This window comes from Taurulus bubalis, assembly GCF_910589615.1.
Source record: "Taurulus bubalis genome assembly, chromosome: 6".
Classification (NCBI taxonomy): domain Eukaryota; kingdom Metazoa; phylum Chordata; class Actinopteri; order Perciformes; family Cottidae; genus Taurulus; species Taurulus bubalis.
This window is the reverse complement of record NC_136594.1, coordinates 18,027,315-18,044,973: the sequence shown is the minus strand read 5'-3', so window position 1 is coordinate 18,044,973 and position 17,659 is coordinate 18,027,315. Positions and strand designations below refer to the sequence as shown.

General features: G+C 42.1%; 3 protein-coding genes across 4 annotated transcripts; all 3 read left to right on the top strand.

Moving 5' to 3' along the window:
* Positions 1 to 1,428: 1,428 nt before the first annotated feature.
* tmc8 (transmembrane channel-like 8) lies at positions 1,429 to 7,789 on the top strand (the record flags this gene model as incomplete). Its single annotated transcript, XM_079219327.1, has 16 exons — positions 1,429 to 1,471; positions 1,937 to 2,198; positions 2,768 to 2,916; positions 3,047 to 3,181; positions 3,272 to 3,324; positions 3,398 to 3,537; positions 3,640 to 3,787; positions 4,529 to 4,693; positions 4,774 to 4,925; positions 5,049 to 5,121; positions 5,229 to 5,338; positions 5,475 to 5,661; positions 6,182 to 6,339; positions 6,557 to 6,700; positions 6,929 to 7,007; positions 7,193 to 7,789. The coding sequence occupies 16 exons, from the start codon at positions 1,429 to 1,431 to the stop codon at positions 7,331 to 7,333; spliced, it is 2,139 nt and encodes a 712-aa protein (XP_079075453.1). The 3' UTR covers positions 7,334 to 7,789.
* A 1,553-nt stretch (positions 7,790 to 9,342) lies between these two features.
* Positions 9,343 to 11,772, top strand: LOC306737802 (uncharacterized protein). 2 transcript variants are annotated; one of them, XM_079219595.1, is made up of 6 exons: positions 9,343 to 9,482; positions 9,586 to 9,918; positions 10,681 to 10,748; positions 10,936 to 10,960; positions 11,050 to 11,117; positions 11,546 to 11,772. In XM_079219595.1, the coding sequence occupies exons 1-6, from the start codon at positions 9,392 to 9,394 to the stop codon at positions 11,555 to 11,557; spliced, it is 597 nt and encodes a 198-aa protein (XP_079075721.1). In that variant the 5' UTR covers positions 9,343 to 9,391; the 3' UTR covers positions 11,558 to 11,772. The 2 variants fall into 2 exon arrangements, with proteins under 2 accessions (XP_079075721.1, XP_079075720.1); XM_079219594.1 differs by having other exon boundaries at positions 10,681 to 10,791.
* A 2,436-nt stretch (positions 11,773 to 14,208) lies between these two features.
* Positions 14,209 to 16,531, top strand: LOC306737453 (platelet endothelial cell adhesion molecule; the record flags this gene model as incomplete). The annotated part of the gene is made up of 8 exons (XM_079219187.1): positions 14,209 to 14,332; positions 14,428 to 14,700; positions 14,793 to 15,098; positions 15,190 to 15,291; positions 15,374 to 15,401; positions 16,008 to 16,050; positions 16,256 to 16,321; positions 16,414 to 16,531. 8 exons carry the CDS (start codon positions 14,209 to 14,211, stop codon positions 16,489 to 16,491), a joined length of 1,020 nt encoding a protein of 339 aa, XP_079075313.1. The 3' UTR covers positions 16,492 to 16,531.
* Between the last annotated feature and the right edge of the window lie 1,128 nt (positions 16,532 to 17,659).

The window sequence follows — 17,659 nt, the reverse complement described above, 5'->3', positions numbered from 1 at the left end:
GACTTTAAATAAAAGGTCCAACTAAAAACATATCTTTTCCGACTATACCTTTAATAAAGAAAGTAGCACTTTAGTAGCACTTAAATGGCACTTACTTATAGCACTTTGTAGTTTGGCCTTTGATTCTTGTTGTTCTGAGTTTGTACCATTAGGTTGAAGTCGCTTTGGATAAAAACGTCAGCTAAATTAAATGTAATATGTAATGTAATAAAAAGCCACAACTGAATGTGTTAGCAACAGCAACACTCTGGTATACCAAAGTGGAAAAGCACTCGTGTAAATGATCAATTGAAGGGATGGCTGAATTCCATTTAGCTGCTTCCATTTCAGGATCCTGATATGTTTTATGGTAACTCCTGTCTCCCTATTGTGGCTCACTGGGTCACTGGAATAGAGCCATCTTTCATGTAATTAGTAACAACAGTGCTGTTCCAGTGAAAAGGCTTGTACCCATCGTAACTCATCTGCTACATGTGCACAATCTTGTTTCACCTACGAAGGGACATTATTTTTGTAATGACAGTGTAAGAAGTTTGGCTGATCCAAACACAGAACGTTGAGATTAGAGTGGAAAATATCAGCATAATTGAAACTATGCATGTCGAGCTCTTAAGAAATGAAACCCTTGCTCATGTTTCTTTGGAAGTGGTTCTGACTGGAAGCCTCAAACGTCTTTGTGGTGTGAGTGGGTGGAAAAAGACTCTGTGCTCCATCATCTCAGATAGTCAATCAAAATGTTGGTTTCCAGATAATGAGACACTGTCCAGTGTGGTTCATGTCAATTATTGTCAAGCAGAGAGATTCTTCCCTGATTCTTTCCTGATTGTTTGACTTAGTGTACTTTACCACCTTAAGCAATACTTGATAATGGTGGCAAATAACATTACATATTAAAATTCACGGATTAATTTGAAACACAAAGTTTATTTAGCATTTGTTTTTATTGGATTTCACAAACATTTTAAAACGTCATCTGAAAATAGATTTTGAATGCACAATAAATCATTAGAAAGTAGGCTACTCGAACAGTAATACAATGAAATGTAATCATTCTTGTTATGTTGGGAAATGATGTGTAATATCTTCAGCCACCAATGCAACGGCTGGTTTTGCATCCTGTCATGTGATTTCCTGTGAGCTGTCAAATTCAGACGCAGTCTGTGTGGACAGATTTTACATCTGCTCTACCAGCCAGAAAGTGAGTCGTACCAACAGGACTTTACGAACAACCCTAACAACAGATCAGCAGCTCAGGGGTCTTCACTTCAATGCGACGTTGATGGGGTGCAAAGCAGGATGCTTAGATGCAGATTGCGGAAGTAACGTTTTTCAGTTTGAGTTGCAGCTTTGGTGAAGATGTTTGTCAACTTGTGTTGAAGATTGCTTTCTGAAGATTTGTTATTATAGAGGAAGTGAAGGGAGAATACAATGGAGGAGCACAATGCTGTCAACTTCATGAGACTCCTGTCAGGTAACAGAAACATTTTACAAAATTGTGCCTTTCCGTGTGTGTGTGTGTGTGTAAGAGAGAGAGGTGTGACATGAATTTAAATACATGCTTATAAGAGACTACGGACTTTAGATATAGAGGTAAAATAAAAACAAAAAAGGGAAGAATACACATGGATATACATATGGTTCTCAAGTAAGATGCTTAAAAACTCAAAATAAATGTAATTGCAGGTGCATTTCCTGGTTCCAACCTTTTCAGACGTACATATTTTTCTGTTAAAAATAGAATATTTCGGAGTTTTGCACTGTGGATCAGACTAAACAAGACATTTGAGGATGTGGCCGTGCTCCTTTTTTACTACTTTATCACTCAAACAAATGAAATAATACAATACAATGGTTGCAACCTGTAGCAAATACTGAGCTAAGTCAAAATGTTAAGTAAACATGCACTGTGACCTACATTCATGTGTTCTCACCGCAGATGAGAGCACTCTTTCCACCGTGTCGTCGGACTCCTGTGAGTACTATCAGACAGAGATATTTGATCAGCTGCCCAGCATCCAGGCCAGCCGGCCCAAGCAGGACAGACAGGGTCTCTGGGAGGCCTGCGAGGCCCACCAGGGTGGCCCAGAAGCGGGTGAGAGGATCAGCCATAGCCACCTGTCCAGAGGGCCCAAAGACAAGGCCTCTACACAGCCGCTCAGGAACCTGGTCATGTGTATTCAGGGGAAGAGAGGCGCCAGGTGGGAGAGGTTATTGTAATATGTCTCTGTTTAGGACGGTCACAGCAGATGGCACAAATTACCTATTAGTCATTGAGTGGGTCATTAAAGACCTGGGTTGCCTTTTTGGTTTTGGAACAGTTGTATATATATATAAAGGTTCTGGAGTTGCAATTGTTTCTTTCCAGATTGTTTCTGTCCAACGATCTTGTTGGCCTGAGTCAGCTTGTTCCTGTGACCCATAAAGCTTAACTGAAAGGTTCCTTTACCAGTAGATGATGTTACAGGTGAGAACACTCTCAGTGAGTGACCTCTATCGTCACATTGGAAAAAGAACCTTAGCGATGACATCACTATGACGTCAAGAGGGTAACTTTTGAAAGCTCCTCCAGAGCCACAAGACAATTTACAAGAATTCCAAATATTTTTAAATATTAGTCAGGAAGAGTTTGTTCACCTCCTTTTCAAAAGCGCAATGTTCAACTTTAAAGTGGTTAAAGTATTATGTTCAAGGTATTTTCATGCTCAGGGTTAAACATGTTAAAATAAAAAAGGCATTGATGAAATATCATATTTACTCTGCTCATTAGGGACAGGAGGAAGATGCAAATCAGCAATATAGGTTTTTGGGAGTCCTGGAGGCGGAGCCAGAGCATCAACAGGAAGAGGGTTTGGGTGCAAATGGGAGGAGCTCTATCAGGCCTGTTGCCATGGCTGCACACTCTACATGCCATCGAAGGTACTGATTATGATAAAGATGATAAGGACTTGTTTTGCCTCCTGTTAGTTTCCAGTCTATTGTATTACCATGACTAGATGATTTCACCCAAGCATCATTTAAAATTCTAACCCTCACTGTTCTGGTCCAGGCAGGTTTGGAGTTGGCGTGAAGGCTTACTTTGTGTTCCTCAGATATCTGGTTTTCTTGAACCTACTTCACTGTGCTCTTGTCTGGGGTTTCATTCTGGGGCCGACAACATTTTATGGCAGGAGCAACAGCAGTGGTGAGTCACAATGATGTTAAAGTACATCCAGCACAACTCAATGAAGACTCCTGCATAAACAATGTTGTGTTGTTCTCTGCGACGTTACAGCGCCTTTGAAGTTTGGAGGCAATGACTCGGTTTTGGATTTCTTCCTGGGATCGGTAAGGGTTTGTTTGCTTGAGTATTTGTATGTTTTATACATCTTTCATATAATATATTTTCTTCTTTCTACAGGGCTATCTGGATCGTTCTCCGGTCTTCTTTGGTTTCTATACTCGTGGTTCCCTGAATTTGCAGTGCTTGAATACACCTCTGCTGTACCTCGCTGGAATACTCACCATCCTCTTCCTCAGTCTCATCCTGGTGGTCCGTAGGTCAGTGAGGAAATAACTGCAAAAGAACAAAACGTTTCAATATCCATTTTCCTAACGTCTGAGCGAAAGCGTCAGTATTAAATCTGTAAACTTCTCTGACAGAATGACGGTTGGCTACAAGCACACCTGGATGCTCGGGAAGCGTTACGGTGTGAACGTGAGCTACAAGGTCTTTTGTGGTTGGGACTTCACCATCCAGGACCCTACTGCTGCCACTCTCAAACACTGCTTCATCAGAAACGATGTCAAGGTGAAGTGATGAACACATATTACCAACATGCATGATGGCACTCGTCCAGTTTACCACAGTTAACGACCAAATGCTGGTCAAACAGGGAATCTGTCAAACCTATTACCACTTTGGCTTTTTCCCATCCTGCATATAATGTTGGGTCCTTGCTTTTCAATTGAGATGTCCTGCCTCAACCTATCAAAATCAAGCTATTCAGTGACCCTTCATGCCCTGTAAGGAGGCATCTGCGTGTTTTCTCCACCCACCTTTTCAGGTTTTTCCTTTAATTTGTCACCTGCTATTAATTCTCATATTTAGAATAATACCTGGAATTTCATGAACAAAGTACAAACACACACACACACACACACACACACACACACACACACACACACACACACACACACACACACACACTTGACTATACAGACACGAGGTGGTAAATGTCAGTGAAAAGTGGTGTCCCATGCAAAATTGAGGCAGATGAGGAAACCCTAACCCTAGAGATCGTTATATCGAATAGTTGAAAGTTTCTAACCTCTTTGTAGAACCGGCTCAAAAGTGAAATATGTGAAAGTGTGTAAGCTTTTCCGTACAAACATACAACAAACAAAGGTGTACTATATAGTATAGTATGTTTGTATTTATTTAAATATAATGTAACTGTTTGATTCTAGTTTTTCTGTGTGTGCACTGCAGTTATGCAAATATTCTGATTGAGTTAAAACACTGGATGCTCCTCTATCTGTTCGTCCTCAGTTGTTCCTGGAGGAGCAGAGCTTCTCTCTGCGCGAGGCTCAGAGGACACTTGGACACAGGGCGCGTCTCTACCTGCTCAGGTTTGTCCTCAACCTGCTCGTTCTGTCCCTGCTGGGTGGAGCCTTCTTCCTCATCTACTTCGCCACCAAAACATCACAGCGCGAGGTGAGACTTTGATGCTGGTTCTGTGTCCAGTGGGTCCTGGATGTGGTGAATAGATTTTTGCATCTGACTGTGTTTCTCAGACTGGGCACTACTGGCTGGTCAGCCTGGTCCTCCAGTACCTCCCTCCAATCACCATCACCTTTGTCAACCTGCTCCTCCCTCACATTTTCCGCAAGATCTCATCTTTTGAGGACTACTCTTTCACCATGCAGGTCAATGCCACTCTTGTGAGGTAAGGTGCACACACACACACACACACACACACACACACACACACACACACACACACACACACACACACACACACACACACACACACACACATCTGCACTGATTCACCCTGTCTTTTCTCCAGGAGCATCTTCTTGAAGCTGGCCTCACTGGGGATCTACTTATTTTTCATCTTCACAACAACAAATCATCAGCAAGTGAGTTGAGATTTATGTTTCGAGGTCCTGAAGACTGATCTGTGATGCCCGATTGATGTTTTTAAGTGTGTTCTTAATCCATTTTTATTTGTGCATTCCTTTTACAGTCTTCCTTCCACTGCAGGGAGAACATGTTCGGTAGAGAGATGTACAAGCTGTGTATCTTTAACTTCCTCGCCACTTTCTGCAACGCCTTTCTCTTAAACTACCCCAGGAAGTGAGTTTGTTCTCTTTCTCTCTTTTTCATCGTTGTGGTATAAATGAAAGGACTAATGCGTTTAGAATAGTTTGGCTAATGAATGAAGCTCAGTTAGTAAGTGGTCAAGCTCTGTGAACGTTCCTCTGACTGACAGGCTGCTGCAGGAGAAGTACCCCTCATCCTTGCTGACCCGGTTGTTGGGGAAACAGCGCTTCCTGATCCCTTTCAACGTGTTGGATCTGGTGTACGGTCAGACGGTGTCCTGGGTGGGAGTCTACTACTGCCCTCTGCTGCCTCTGATAGTAACGGTCACACTGATGGCCACCTTCTACATCAAAAAGGTTGTCTGGGACGTGAGAGTTGTGGACCTAAACTCACATCACTCTCTCTTAAATCTCACTTATTAACATAAAATGTATGTGTGAGACAGAAATAGTTTCCCATAAGGTTGATTGGACAATTTGTTTTTTGTACAAAATAAAGAAACAAGAAAGAACATGTGTGCGCTGTAGAGGCTAGCTGTTTCCCCCTGTATCCAGTCTTTATGCTAAGCTAAGCTAAATGTCTCCTGGCTCGAGCTTCATAACTAACATACAGTCATGTGAGTGGGATCTAAGCAAGGTCGAACTATTCCTTTAAGTAATCTATACATTCGTCACATTCTAGATTTTAGCCTGACCTGAAATGGTTTGGAAGTTGAACAGTTTTCTTAAAATTCTCTACTTTCCTGCCTCTTATTTGATCTAGTCCATGGTACATGATTCGATGGAGTTGTGACCAAGAAGAGGCACTGGTGACCATCAACTGCATTTGAACATTTTCCACCAACCTTCATGTCCTTCTCTCTCACACTGTCTTCAGTTCGAGGTCCTGCGGTGCTGTGTGGCAGAGCAGAGGATGTTTCGAGGCTCCAGCTCCTCCGTTTTATTCCACTTCATGTTGCTGCTCGGCCTCCTAATGGCTGCAACCACACTGGGCTTCAACCTCTACCAGCAAGAAACCACACAAGACGAACACATGTACTTCTTTTACTCTAATTTTGACTTACGTGCTGACATACTGACAACATTTAAAAGTATGTTTTTGAATGCACCCTATTTGTTTCTTTAGTTATTTAATTGAATATATTATGTAAAATAAAAACACATCTTACCTGTTAGCACTAGAAGGAAATATCTCATTTGTATTTTACTTTTCTCTGCAGCGCATTTGCTCAATTTGTTCCTCCTGTTTCAGGTCCTCTTGTGGTCCATTTGGAAATGGAGAAACTGTGTTTAATGTGACAGGAGTGTGTGTGAACAGCCTCCCCAGCCCGGCACAGACCACACTCCGCTACCTGGCTTCTGAGGCCTTCGCCCTGCCGCTCATACTAGCTGAGATGTAAGTATGCAACAGGTTTGTGCAAACACTGGCTCTGTATTTGAAGTGATTTTAGTTTTATCAATTTGAAGTAAAACAAGCAAAATGTACATTAAGAGAAGAACGAGAAGCACTGAGTGTACAGCGCAAATTTTGTGTAGAAGTGATAATCTTCAATATTTCAAGCTGTTTTATTAATAGACATACAGTGCTTTCTTCTGATCGGCTGGTCTTGATTCTGCTCCGAAGTTTAATCTTAACCTCGTATCTGTCACGGGGACGAGCCAATCAGAAGGCCATAGAGAGACTGAAAGACATGCTGGTTATGGTAAGTCACATGTCATCAGACACTCACATACTTTCAAATTAGACACAGAAAGAAGATATTTGAGTTACTGTAGTTGATGTGGTTGTTGCAAGTGAATACTTCACAAGTCTATTGATGTGTTGTGCTTTTCTAGGCTACCTCTGTGCATGCTGTGCTGTTAAATGTCTCTGTCTTCTCTCTCACAGAGCAGCTCAGATAAGCGCTTCCTGGTTAAACAGCATGCCACGATGTTCAGACGTCAGAGAAAACCCCACCGAGTCTGTTCTGCAGCCATTGAAGAGGACGCGCCTCCTCAACCACTGGAAGAACCCCCTTCCTCTCTTTAGGCATACTAACTGATTAAAGTCTCCAAGCTGTCAGGCCTGTCCATCCCTTACACTTAATATACTATAAAGCTTAAATATAAAGACGTGCTTTTAGCCAACCACAGCTGGGAGGAGGGCTGGGGGTGGGTGAAAATAAAAAGTCGAAATGGCTGTTCCAGTTACATGACGTACAAAGATAAGAAAAGCAATTGTGGCCTCTCTTTGCAACGGTCTTATTTCAACCTTCATATGATGCATGCTTTATATCATTTCTACAGGATTGTATCATTTCAAAGATTGTATTATTATGTTATGGTCCTTGTGTGACTGCCAAACAGTGTTTGAATTTTTCGTTTTGGTAATTTAAGAATTTTTGCATTTCAATTTAGGTTTATCATCATTCATATTATGGTCATGGTACTAAGTTGTGTTCCAAAATGTCCCTTTACCTGAATTTAATGAACTGTGACTGAAATATCCTGCTCAATAAACCTTTGTGGTGTGTGCATTTCTAAGCTTCATGTGTCTCACTTAAAACCAAACCTCCAGTCTAATATGTTATCTACTTACAACACACATGTACACTTTAACGCAATAAGGATCCACACACACACACACACACACACACACACACACACACACACACACACAGACGTGCGTACGCTCAACCAAGCTATGGAGAAACCATGTCAAAGATAAATGCGGAGCCCTGTTATGAAGAATCTACAAACTTTAGATTTGCTGCCAATTTTGGGTGAGTTAATCAACATAGTTTAAAAACATAAATAAATAATTTGATTGATTCTTGAATTTATTTGTATGTGTTGTTGTTGTTTTCCCAGCTCTGGCAAGTTTCTTCATCAGGATAAGTAAGTTTGTTCACGTGGAGCTTCGTAAGATCTGTCGCTCAGCTGATTGATTTTTTAGTTGGTTCAGAACTTTTCAGATGTTATTCTTTGATCTCAAAATCTGAAATAAAATAATAAGTGGCTTTAGCTGCTGTCTTTAAAACTTGTTGTGGGTACATTTCAGGGCTCCACCTAAACTCCCAGTGCTCCACTTCTCACTTCAGGTGGATCGATGGCTTTTCGCCCGGTGTTGACTGGTCCTGACAAGGCCTACCTCGGCTCGAGGGTGGCTTTCCGGTGTATTGCACCTAACTCCTCTCTGCCAGTCACCTATAAGCTGATTAGGGACAGTAGCGTCCTTGTCGACATCGTCGATGATCTCCAAGGGGACCAAACGGCCTCATTCTACCTGAAGGTCGCTGCATCGTTAGAGGGGTCATACCACTGCAAGGCGACAACACGAGGAAGCACAGGAATCAGCAACAGCATCAAGCTGAGTGTAGTCAGTGAGTGACAGAAACAGAGAAACACCTTCATCCTGTTAGAGCTTTAATAACAGACTTATTTTACTGGAGACACTTCCAAAATTGACCTCTGTCTCTCCTCCCCAACCACCCATCATTCCCGAACCTCTAGCTCCAGCATCAAACACCAGAGTGACTTCTGAACCCTTCCTCCCAGCCGTATACGAGGGGTCACGCATTGTACTGAGCTGTAGCGTCGCAAAGGGCTCCCACCTTTTCTACACCTGGTTTTTCAACAGGAAGGAACTCACATCTTCCACCTCTCCCCTGCTTCTCCTCACTGGGAACAAGCTAGTGATGAGGAAGGTGGCTCCAGAGCATGCTGGGTACTATTATTGCATGGCTTGGTCAAGGGTGCAGGGCACCTCAAGAATTTCCAGCAGCTCAGAGGTCCAGGTGACAGTCAAAGGTGTGTGCCAAAAGAATAACGACACTTGAAATGTTGGTGAGATGTGTTTTCCCTTCAGCCTAACATGCTGTATCATCCCCTGTCCCCATCTTCTCCCCTCTTTGTTCCTCCACCAGTCTACGTTTCAAAACCAAGAATCTCTTTCTCAATCTCCAAAGAGGGAACCAGTCCCGGGGGCAACGTGACATGCTGGTCAACAAGAGGGAGTCCTCCGGTAAACATCTCTCTTTTAGTCGATGACAAGGAAGTGGGATCTGTCACAGCTGCTCAATCCCTTGTTGCCTGGTTTCCTGTCGCCATGATACCCGGGCAGGACATGGCCGTTGCCCGATGTCGGGTGAAGACTGAGGTGCAGGAGTTGATGAGTGAGCCTGTGACTCTGGAAATGTGTAAGGACCACACAGACATGTGTAGGAAATGTGACTTTTTGTGATTGCTCCCCTGACTTCTCACTCTAGATTCATCTTTCTGTTGCCCCCCTCGTTCCTCCAGTGCCAGTCGGCGGTGATGTGAAAGTGGAAGTTGAATATCTCTACAGTGCTGACTCCAAACTGGCTGCTGCCAAGCTGAGCTGCCAAGTCAGCAGAGGCACTTTCCCTTACATCTCTTGGCTCTTTAACAACTCTGGCATTCTCTCTGAGACACATGAGGACTCCCATATTCCCCCCATCCTGCATCACGGTGCCCTAACTGACAGTAGACGAACCCTCGTTCTGGCCGAGCTTGGCCCAGAGGAGTCTGGGTATTACTGCTGCAAGGCCAGGGACAGCTACAATGACTCCGGGCCCTGGGTGGAGAGTGCAGCCGTGCTGGTTCGAGTCTCAGGTGAAAACATCAAGATGTCTGTACAGTCAATAAGCTACAGTCAGCTGTCGGTTAGCGTAGCTTAGCATTAAGACTGGAAACAGGGGCAAACACCCTGGTTCTGTCCAAAGGTCACCAAATATGCCTACCGAACACTTCTAACGCTCACTAACTGACATGTTTGTATAGAAACAACATGCTCTTTTACGGGGTGATGGCGGCCTGTGTCATAGCCGGGTGCAGTGACGTACTGGAGTTGAATTGTTATTGTGAGGTTGCAGGCAACCAGCGGGATCTCCAGGAAGGTTCCTGGTCATGAAATTGTTTTTACACTTCAATTTTGTACAGAATAAACTAAGAGGATATAAACGATAAATGGTGTGCCTTAAAGGGGCCAGTAGCTGGAGCTTGTTATCTTTGGACAGAGCTAGTCTAGCTGTTTCCCCGTTTCCAGTCTTCATGCTAAGCTACGCTAACCAGCAGCTTCATATTTACCATGTAGATGGTACTGACAGTGTTATGAATTTTCTTGTGCGACTTATTTTGAATACAGATGCACCTTAACATGTCACATGTATGAACGTCCTCTTTGTGTGGGGTGTTTGTGCTCTTTAGTGTCCCACATCACATTTTTACTCTCGATCAGACAGGATCCATAACTCCATGCCTCCAGCAACATCCTCCCCTGAACCGCCAAAAAGCACATATTGTACATTTAAAAGCTGTACATGCTGCCTCTACAATACGTAATACTTCAGTTGCCTTGTCCCTTTTCTTCCACAGAGGTTTTCCTGAACACCATAGAGGTCCTCACCATAGCGTTCTGCTGCTTCCTTTTTCTGATGTTGGCAGTGGGTGTAAGCTGTGTGTACAAGATGTTTGACCACAAACAAGGTGTGTGTGTGTGTGTGTGTGTGTGTGTGTGTGTGTGTGTGTGTGTGCGTCTATTTATGTGCGACAGAGAAATCAATCCACTAGAAATGTGTAAATTAATCTATACTAATTGCTCTTACGACTCCCCTCTCATTTATTTTACAGCTCATGCCCCCGTTGCTACAACACAGTAAGCTTTGTCTTTATAGACCTCAGAAAGTTAATTGCTCTGTATCTCAAATCAGCCTATTCACCAATGTTTGTGCCTTCTTATCCCAGTTCTGATGCACTTCCTCCATCTGCACTGGACGTTACCTCATCTACAGACCTTTGATGTTCTGAATCAGGTATACAGGCGTGCACAACAGCTCTAGACACACCGATTTAGAATCATATGATTTGTGACATACGACGTACTGTCCAATAATGCTTTACTTTACAGGTCCCTTAGTCTGCTATAATGTATTGAAAGGAACTGATATGTAGCTGTAACGTTGCTGGGAAAGACCAAGTAATTTGGGACTAACTATAGTAAAAATGTACACAATATTTAATTGGTACACTTTCATCATACTCATGCTTTTCAGTTAAGGTTTACATTTTCCCCCAAAAAATCCCATTAACTCTCATCCGTTTTCAGTTACAGTAACTTTATTGACCATCTATGTATGCTGTAACAAAGTGATTGTTTTGTTTTTAATAATATGAGAACCAATTTGATGCATGAATGAACAAGAAGACGTTGTGACTGTTCTCTCTGCTTTCTCTGACCTAGATCACAGTATGACATAGGAGGAACCTGCACCTTTTGCCATTTCGATCGCCTCTTCTTGCAAATTTATCAAAATCTGCAGCCATATTTTGTTGTTCTGCAAGTAGGGCAACAAAGATTTTTCCTCAGCTGCCAAGTTGCTTATAAGAAACTGAAGGGGCATTCAATTTAAAAGAGTGAGAGATTATATTCAAAGCAAAACTACAATATCATGTGTTTGAAAAGTAAAATTAAAATGCCAACTGATGTTGTTGTTGTTCTTTTTCTTCAATTAAACCAATGAATTAAATTGTGCTTGATTACACCTTCACGTACTGACAAATCCTCCGATTTAGGTTGTTTTGATACTTACACGACACTTCTGAGTAAATGACTTGAACTCATGATGTTAGGAGGGAGGCACTGCAGGGCGGGGTTAGTGTTTCACTATCACCCATTTGCACGTTTCTAAGTGAGTGTGTGTGTGTGTGTGTTTGTGGGTGTGTGTGTGTGTGTGTGTGTTTGTGTGTGTATGTGTGTGCGTGTGTGTGTGTGTGTGCGTCAGTGTGTGTGTGTGCACATTTTTCCCCAGCAGTGTCCTAACTGTCAATTCAAAACTGTCAAAACTCCTGCATAACACGGCATAACATAATCATATTTGAGCTTTACAGTTGAAATAAAGACTGTTCTTCAAGAATGTTGGCTTCCCTATTTGTGGTCATACTGGGTAAGCTACTCAACACAAACTGCACTGCAGTACACTTAGTATTTCACAATATTACACTTTTTGATTTCTTCTTCCTCTCTACAGGGCTGTGCTTCTGTAGCAGGGGGAGCAGTAAGTCAGTTATATTGTTTTAATGTGTTAGTACATATTTAGTCAATTGTGTAGCTCCTGATTCTTTCTGATGAGTGTTTGTGCAGTTTTATTATAATTTATTTTTGACAGGCCAGTCCATTCTGGGGCGTCCAGAAGTTATTAGCCCTTCGGAAGCTTTGATGCAAAGTGTTGTAGATTTTAAGTGTGAACTGAAAATCTACCCAGAGAATGAAACAATCCTGCTGCAGTTATTCAAGTGAGTATTTACTCACATTAAATCTAACCACTGCATTGAAATGCATTAAGTAATGATAGAAAACCACCTTAATTATCAACCTTTTCTAGGGAGGATAACCGTGAAAAGTTGTTAGCCGAATACACCTCCCTGAACGGGGAAGTTGCAATAATGCCCGTGGTGATCACACTATACCTTGAGGGCGGCCTGGAGTGTGTGGCCAAGGCTCAAAACAACTCGAACATAGAGTCCACCGTCAGCTACACACACTACCTGAAAGTTGTTGGTGAGTCTCTTTATTACCAGGGATGTGTTATATGTCATATGTGGGGGTCCCTGTAACATCGAGCATTAGGGGCGTTTGTGCCTGTAAAAATTCAACAAAATGAGAAAACTGTAATTTGCCTTAGCTTGGGCATACTGTCTATGTTACATTTACATTTATACTTATTTATGCTACTTTTACTGCCAAATTTCTCTTGACAAAACAGATGTTTACTCCCAATGAGACTTTTACCTGGTTAAATAAAGAAAAGAACTAAACAAAGGGTTCACGAAATATTAGCGTTGTGGAAATTGAACGTCAATAAATTCTCTGATACGTTACCTCCCATTTCCTTTCCATTGTTTCCCCCAACTGTTTGGTTAACTCAAGAAAACCATCATGTTTCCATAACTGAAACCAAAAGCGGTACAATGATGTCCCTGTAATATGGTTTTGGGACAGTCAAGTAATAAATAAAGTCAGTGGGATTCATCCTCTGGTGAACATGAATGTCTGACAGTCTTTACAATAGTTGTTGAGATATTCAGACAGGTCCAAAGTGGTGAACTTCAACAACAACAACAACAACAACAACAACAACAACAACAACATTGGCATCCATTGAGCCACATTACCACACAGATGATTTCCGGACACCTAAAGGCTTTTTACTTCCCTCCTGTCCAGAATCTCAGTCTGTTGCTGTATCTGTCCTGCAGAGCCAGTGAAGGGTGCAGAGATTGACGTTCGATCCGGTCCAATGGATTTTTTTGAGGGGAAGACATTGGAGCTCCACTGTGACGTCATCGCTGGAAATCATGTCTCCTACAAGTGGCTGCTGAATCGGCAGCTTGTTTCTTCTCAGTCACCTCTCCACTATGTTACAGATAGCGATCTCTTGATATACAGGTAAGTGGAATCTCATTGAGATTTCACTGTGGTGGCTATGGTGTTGTGCCAGCTGACGTACTGGCACAAACATACAACTGGGGCCCGATATATAGATGGTTGGTGGGGTGTTGCTAGGTAGTTGTCATTGTGATTCTATCTGGCTGGGAATACTGCATACATGATAGGGCATACAATGTGTAAATAATAGTCACAGAGTCGTAGAAGTATAGTCGTAGTAGTAGAAGTATACTTGTAGTAGCAGCAAAGTAGGAATAACCTGAGGAGTGTGAGAAATATAAAAGGAGTAATTTGTGTTTTGTTTGGAGCTGGAGCTAATGGTGCTCACCGTTGTCTGTATACTTTTGTTCAAATATCGGTGTCAGAATGTACAATATTTCCTACTTGGAATTAGTCGGAGGCAGATGTGAACGTGGGCATGCTGTTTCTAACTGAAGGAGTAATAAGTTAGTGACGGGATGATCTGTGTCATCCTCAGAACTACTTCTAAAGACAGCGGATCATATATGTGTGTCGCCACCAACCACTTCAACAAAACAAACATCTTCACCTCCAGCTCTGAAGTTATGATCACAGTCAAAGGTCAGCTCCCATAAATAACCTCTCAGGTTCAAAGTTTATAGATATGAAATGTTTCATTGAACAACATTACATTCTCCTCCATCTTACTCCCTCAGACGTTGTGTCAACCCCTGACATCTCCTTCACCGTGTTAAAGGAATATTCCCACAACTATTCTGCCGAGGTCACGTGTCAGTCAACAAAAGGGACTCCGCCTGTCACCTTTTCATTGTACAACAGGACGGAGTTGGTCACAAATATAACGATTGAAGAGAGAATAGCGACATTTAAAGTTCCACTGGTCTTGGACCAGTACTTGGGACGGCTCCGGTGCCAGGCAAACAATGGAGACCAGATCGAATTCAGTCAATGGATTCCCCTGGAAGTTGGTATGTGAATTGTTTAAAATTGCTGACATAACACTGCTTTCTTTTCATGTTTGTCCATAATGTCTCTCTCCGTTCCATAACGTCTCCAACAGTCCCGGTTGGTGGGCCTGTGATAATGCATTACGACTATGACGTTGGAGAAAACTACGCTGTGAGCGGCCTGAGGTTATACTGCAAGGCAGCAAAGGGATCTCTTCCTCTATACCAGTGGTTCCTCAACAAAACCCTCCTACATGACAGAGGAAGCTTCTACTACGTGGTCAACCAGCCTCCAGGTCAGTCCATGCTCCTGCTGTCTGTAGGGAGGAGCAGCGCTGGAACGTACCACTGTGAAGTGTCAGACAGCTTTGACAACACCAGCTCCATAAGCAGCAGTGGGCTGTATTTGGATGAAGAAGGTATAGTTGATCCACTGATTGAGTTCGGTAAAACCTCCTTGAGACAGGAGAGAGCTGGTTTCATCTCCTCTTCTTCTTACTGCTCCTCCAGTGCTTAATCGTCTCCCCGTCTTGGTGGTGGCAGTTGTCTTGGGATGTTTCATCTTCCTGGTCGTCCTAGTCTCTATTTGTTGTTTGGTTGGAGCAATGTTCAGTGAGTTCCAGAGTCCTGTTTTTATTCGCTGTAGCTACCTCCTCATTGCTACTAGAATTATGTTTTGTTACTCTTGTTGCAGGGCAAAGGCAGAATGAAGGAAAGTCTCTGTGAGTTATTTCTCTTTTTAATTCTGACACCTTAAAAACTGATGGTCACTTTTCACAATTACTTTCTCTTATGAAGAGAGCTGTCCTCGCTTAGTTTTCCTTTTTTCTTTTACTGAGGAAGAATATGATGTTGACAGTTCATCCACCACCTGCAAATAAAAAGAAACAATGACAGAAGCCATGTAAAAAAGTGCTCCATGTTGTGTGACATAAAACCACCGCAGCAGCTTTCATGCAAAGGTCCAAAACAGCAACAGATCATTTAGAATCCGGTTCAATACGGTCTTTAATGTTAATGATCAATTATCTTGTGACATGCCTGTATAAATACTTAATTCCTCCTGCTTTTTGGATTTGTTATGAGTTTTTATTGCCAGAAGAATATTTATTGCCAGAAGAATATGATGTGTCTCTGAATCAGTCTTAAACAAATCATCATGTTTAATTTGAGTGGGTGAACTGTGAACTGTGGAATGTACACTCCCATTCACATTCATATAAACAACACTGGGCCTATATTACATTCATTTTATGGCATTGTAACAATGTTTTCAGCTGTAACTTTATTAAACATATTATGTGACAACTTTCTCTTTCTCCTTTCAGGTTGAGCTTGGAGATGAATGTAGCTGCATATGAGGGCGAGCTGGTTAGTCAATATTTCTGTGTCTCCACTTCCCTCATTCATCCACTCTCACATGAGCCACTTTCACTATTGCACACTATTTAATGTCCATAAGGATGAATACTGAACCGTGACACAGAGCTCTCTCTCTCTCTCTCTCTCTCTCTCTCTCTCTCTCTCTCTCTCTCTCTCTCTCTCTCTCTCTCTCTCTTTCTCTCTTTCCTCACAGGATTCGTCAGAGTATGATGAAAATGCGGATTTAGTGGAAACAACCAGAGGGGATGCATTTCATCTGGTTAGAAACTACATTAATTCATCATAAGATAAATCAACCAGTAAACCAGTTATTAAAATACGCCAGAAGTCAAACTCTTTTTCTCTCCTCAGGCATCTGAGACCTCTGTAGATGAATGGCCCAAAATTGAGAAAGAGAAGAATACGTTGCAGGATGAAAGAACCAGTTGAGGGACCCTGAGGGTTCAAACTGTTTATTAACAGCGTTTATTAAGTTAACAGGCTGTTGCGGTTGATTAAACATCTTCTTTTGATGATCTGTGCTGTCACGTCTTTTTATTATGATGAATAAGTCTATCTTTAAATTATTTGTGATGGTAAAACAATAATGATAAGAGTCACTCGTGATCGTGGTTCCTGACTCTATGGGTACATCCCAAGTCTCTAAATTGTCGTTTCCTCGCTCCTCGATCTTCGATTGAACCGGAAGTGGTTCTGCGCCGCCATCTTGACGGCCGTCCCAAAGCTCTTATTCTGCTCGGAGGAGCGAGGATCGAGGAGCGAGGAGGGAAATCGGAGGAGCCATGACCGAGGAGCCCTGAGAGCAGGCTTCCAGGAAGTGTTTTAACGCTGGACACGCCCCCTTGCTGTTCATCTGTTATGTGATTGGACGCTGCAGCTGAGCGAGTTTCATACCAGAGTGAAGATGATCACAGATTAAACTCAAGTTATATATTATATCTGTTTTCTTAGTCACCATCTGGTTAAAATATGTTCATTGTAGGTCTGAATAATAAAAGGACCACAAACAACTGTCTTCAAAGATTTTAACTGTTGTTTCCCTTAATAACTTGTATTATGTATGTCATTAAAGTCAGGGAAAGCTGGAGAGAGGAAACACTTGTTTACAACACGTAATGAAGAGAAACTATATTTATATTGTGGGTTATTTTATAATGATGTCACAATCAGAATTTCAAAACATACCGACATAAATAATAAATAAATAAATAAGACGCATTCCGCCGGTAGAATCCTGCGCATATAAGCAGGACACATCACAGTATAAAAATACTCAATGCAGTTTATTAAACGGTAACAGACGACATAGAAAACATCTCCCCTCTGACACTCATGATAACTGTGTCTTTATTAATATAAATGGTAGTTTAACACCATTAAATCAACTGAAAACATACGATAATTGTTATCAATATTGCATTTTTATTGGAATGTTCACTAAAAACTCTCCAGACAAAACTGTCAGCTGTTAAAGCGACTGAAAGCTGATCAGATGTGATCAGCTGTGATCAGCTGTCAGTCGACCGCAGTCATCAGAAACTGACGTCGCTTCATGTGATGCTTCAGAGGAAAGGACGTCTCATGTATATTAAAGCAT

Coding starts and splice junctions, on each gene's coding strand:
- LOC306737802 (XM_079219594.1), top strand. CDS start 9,392: ATGATACCCGGGCAGGACATGGCCGTTGCCCGATGTCGGGTGAAGACT. Junction 9,919..10,680: donor CGTGCTGGTTCGAGTCTCAG/GTGAAAACATCA, acceptor TTTCTTCCACAG/AGGTTTTCCTGAACACCATA. Junction 10,961..11,049: donor GCCCCCGTTGCTACAACACA/GTAAGCTTTGTC, acceptor TTCTTATCCCAG/TTCTGATGCACTTCCTCCAT.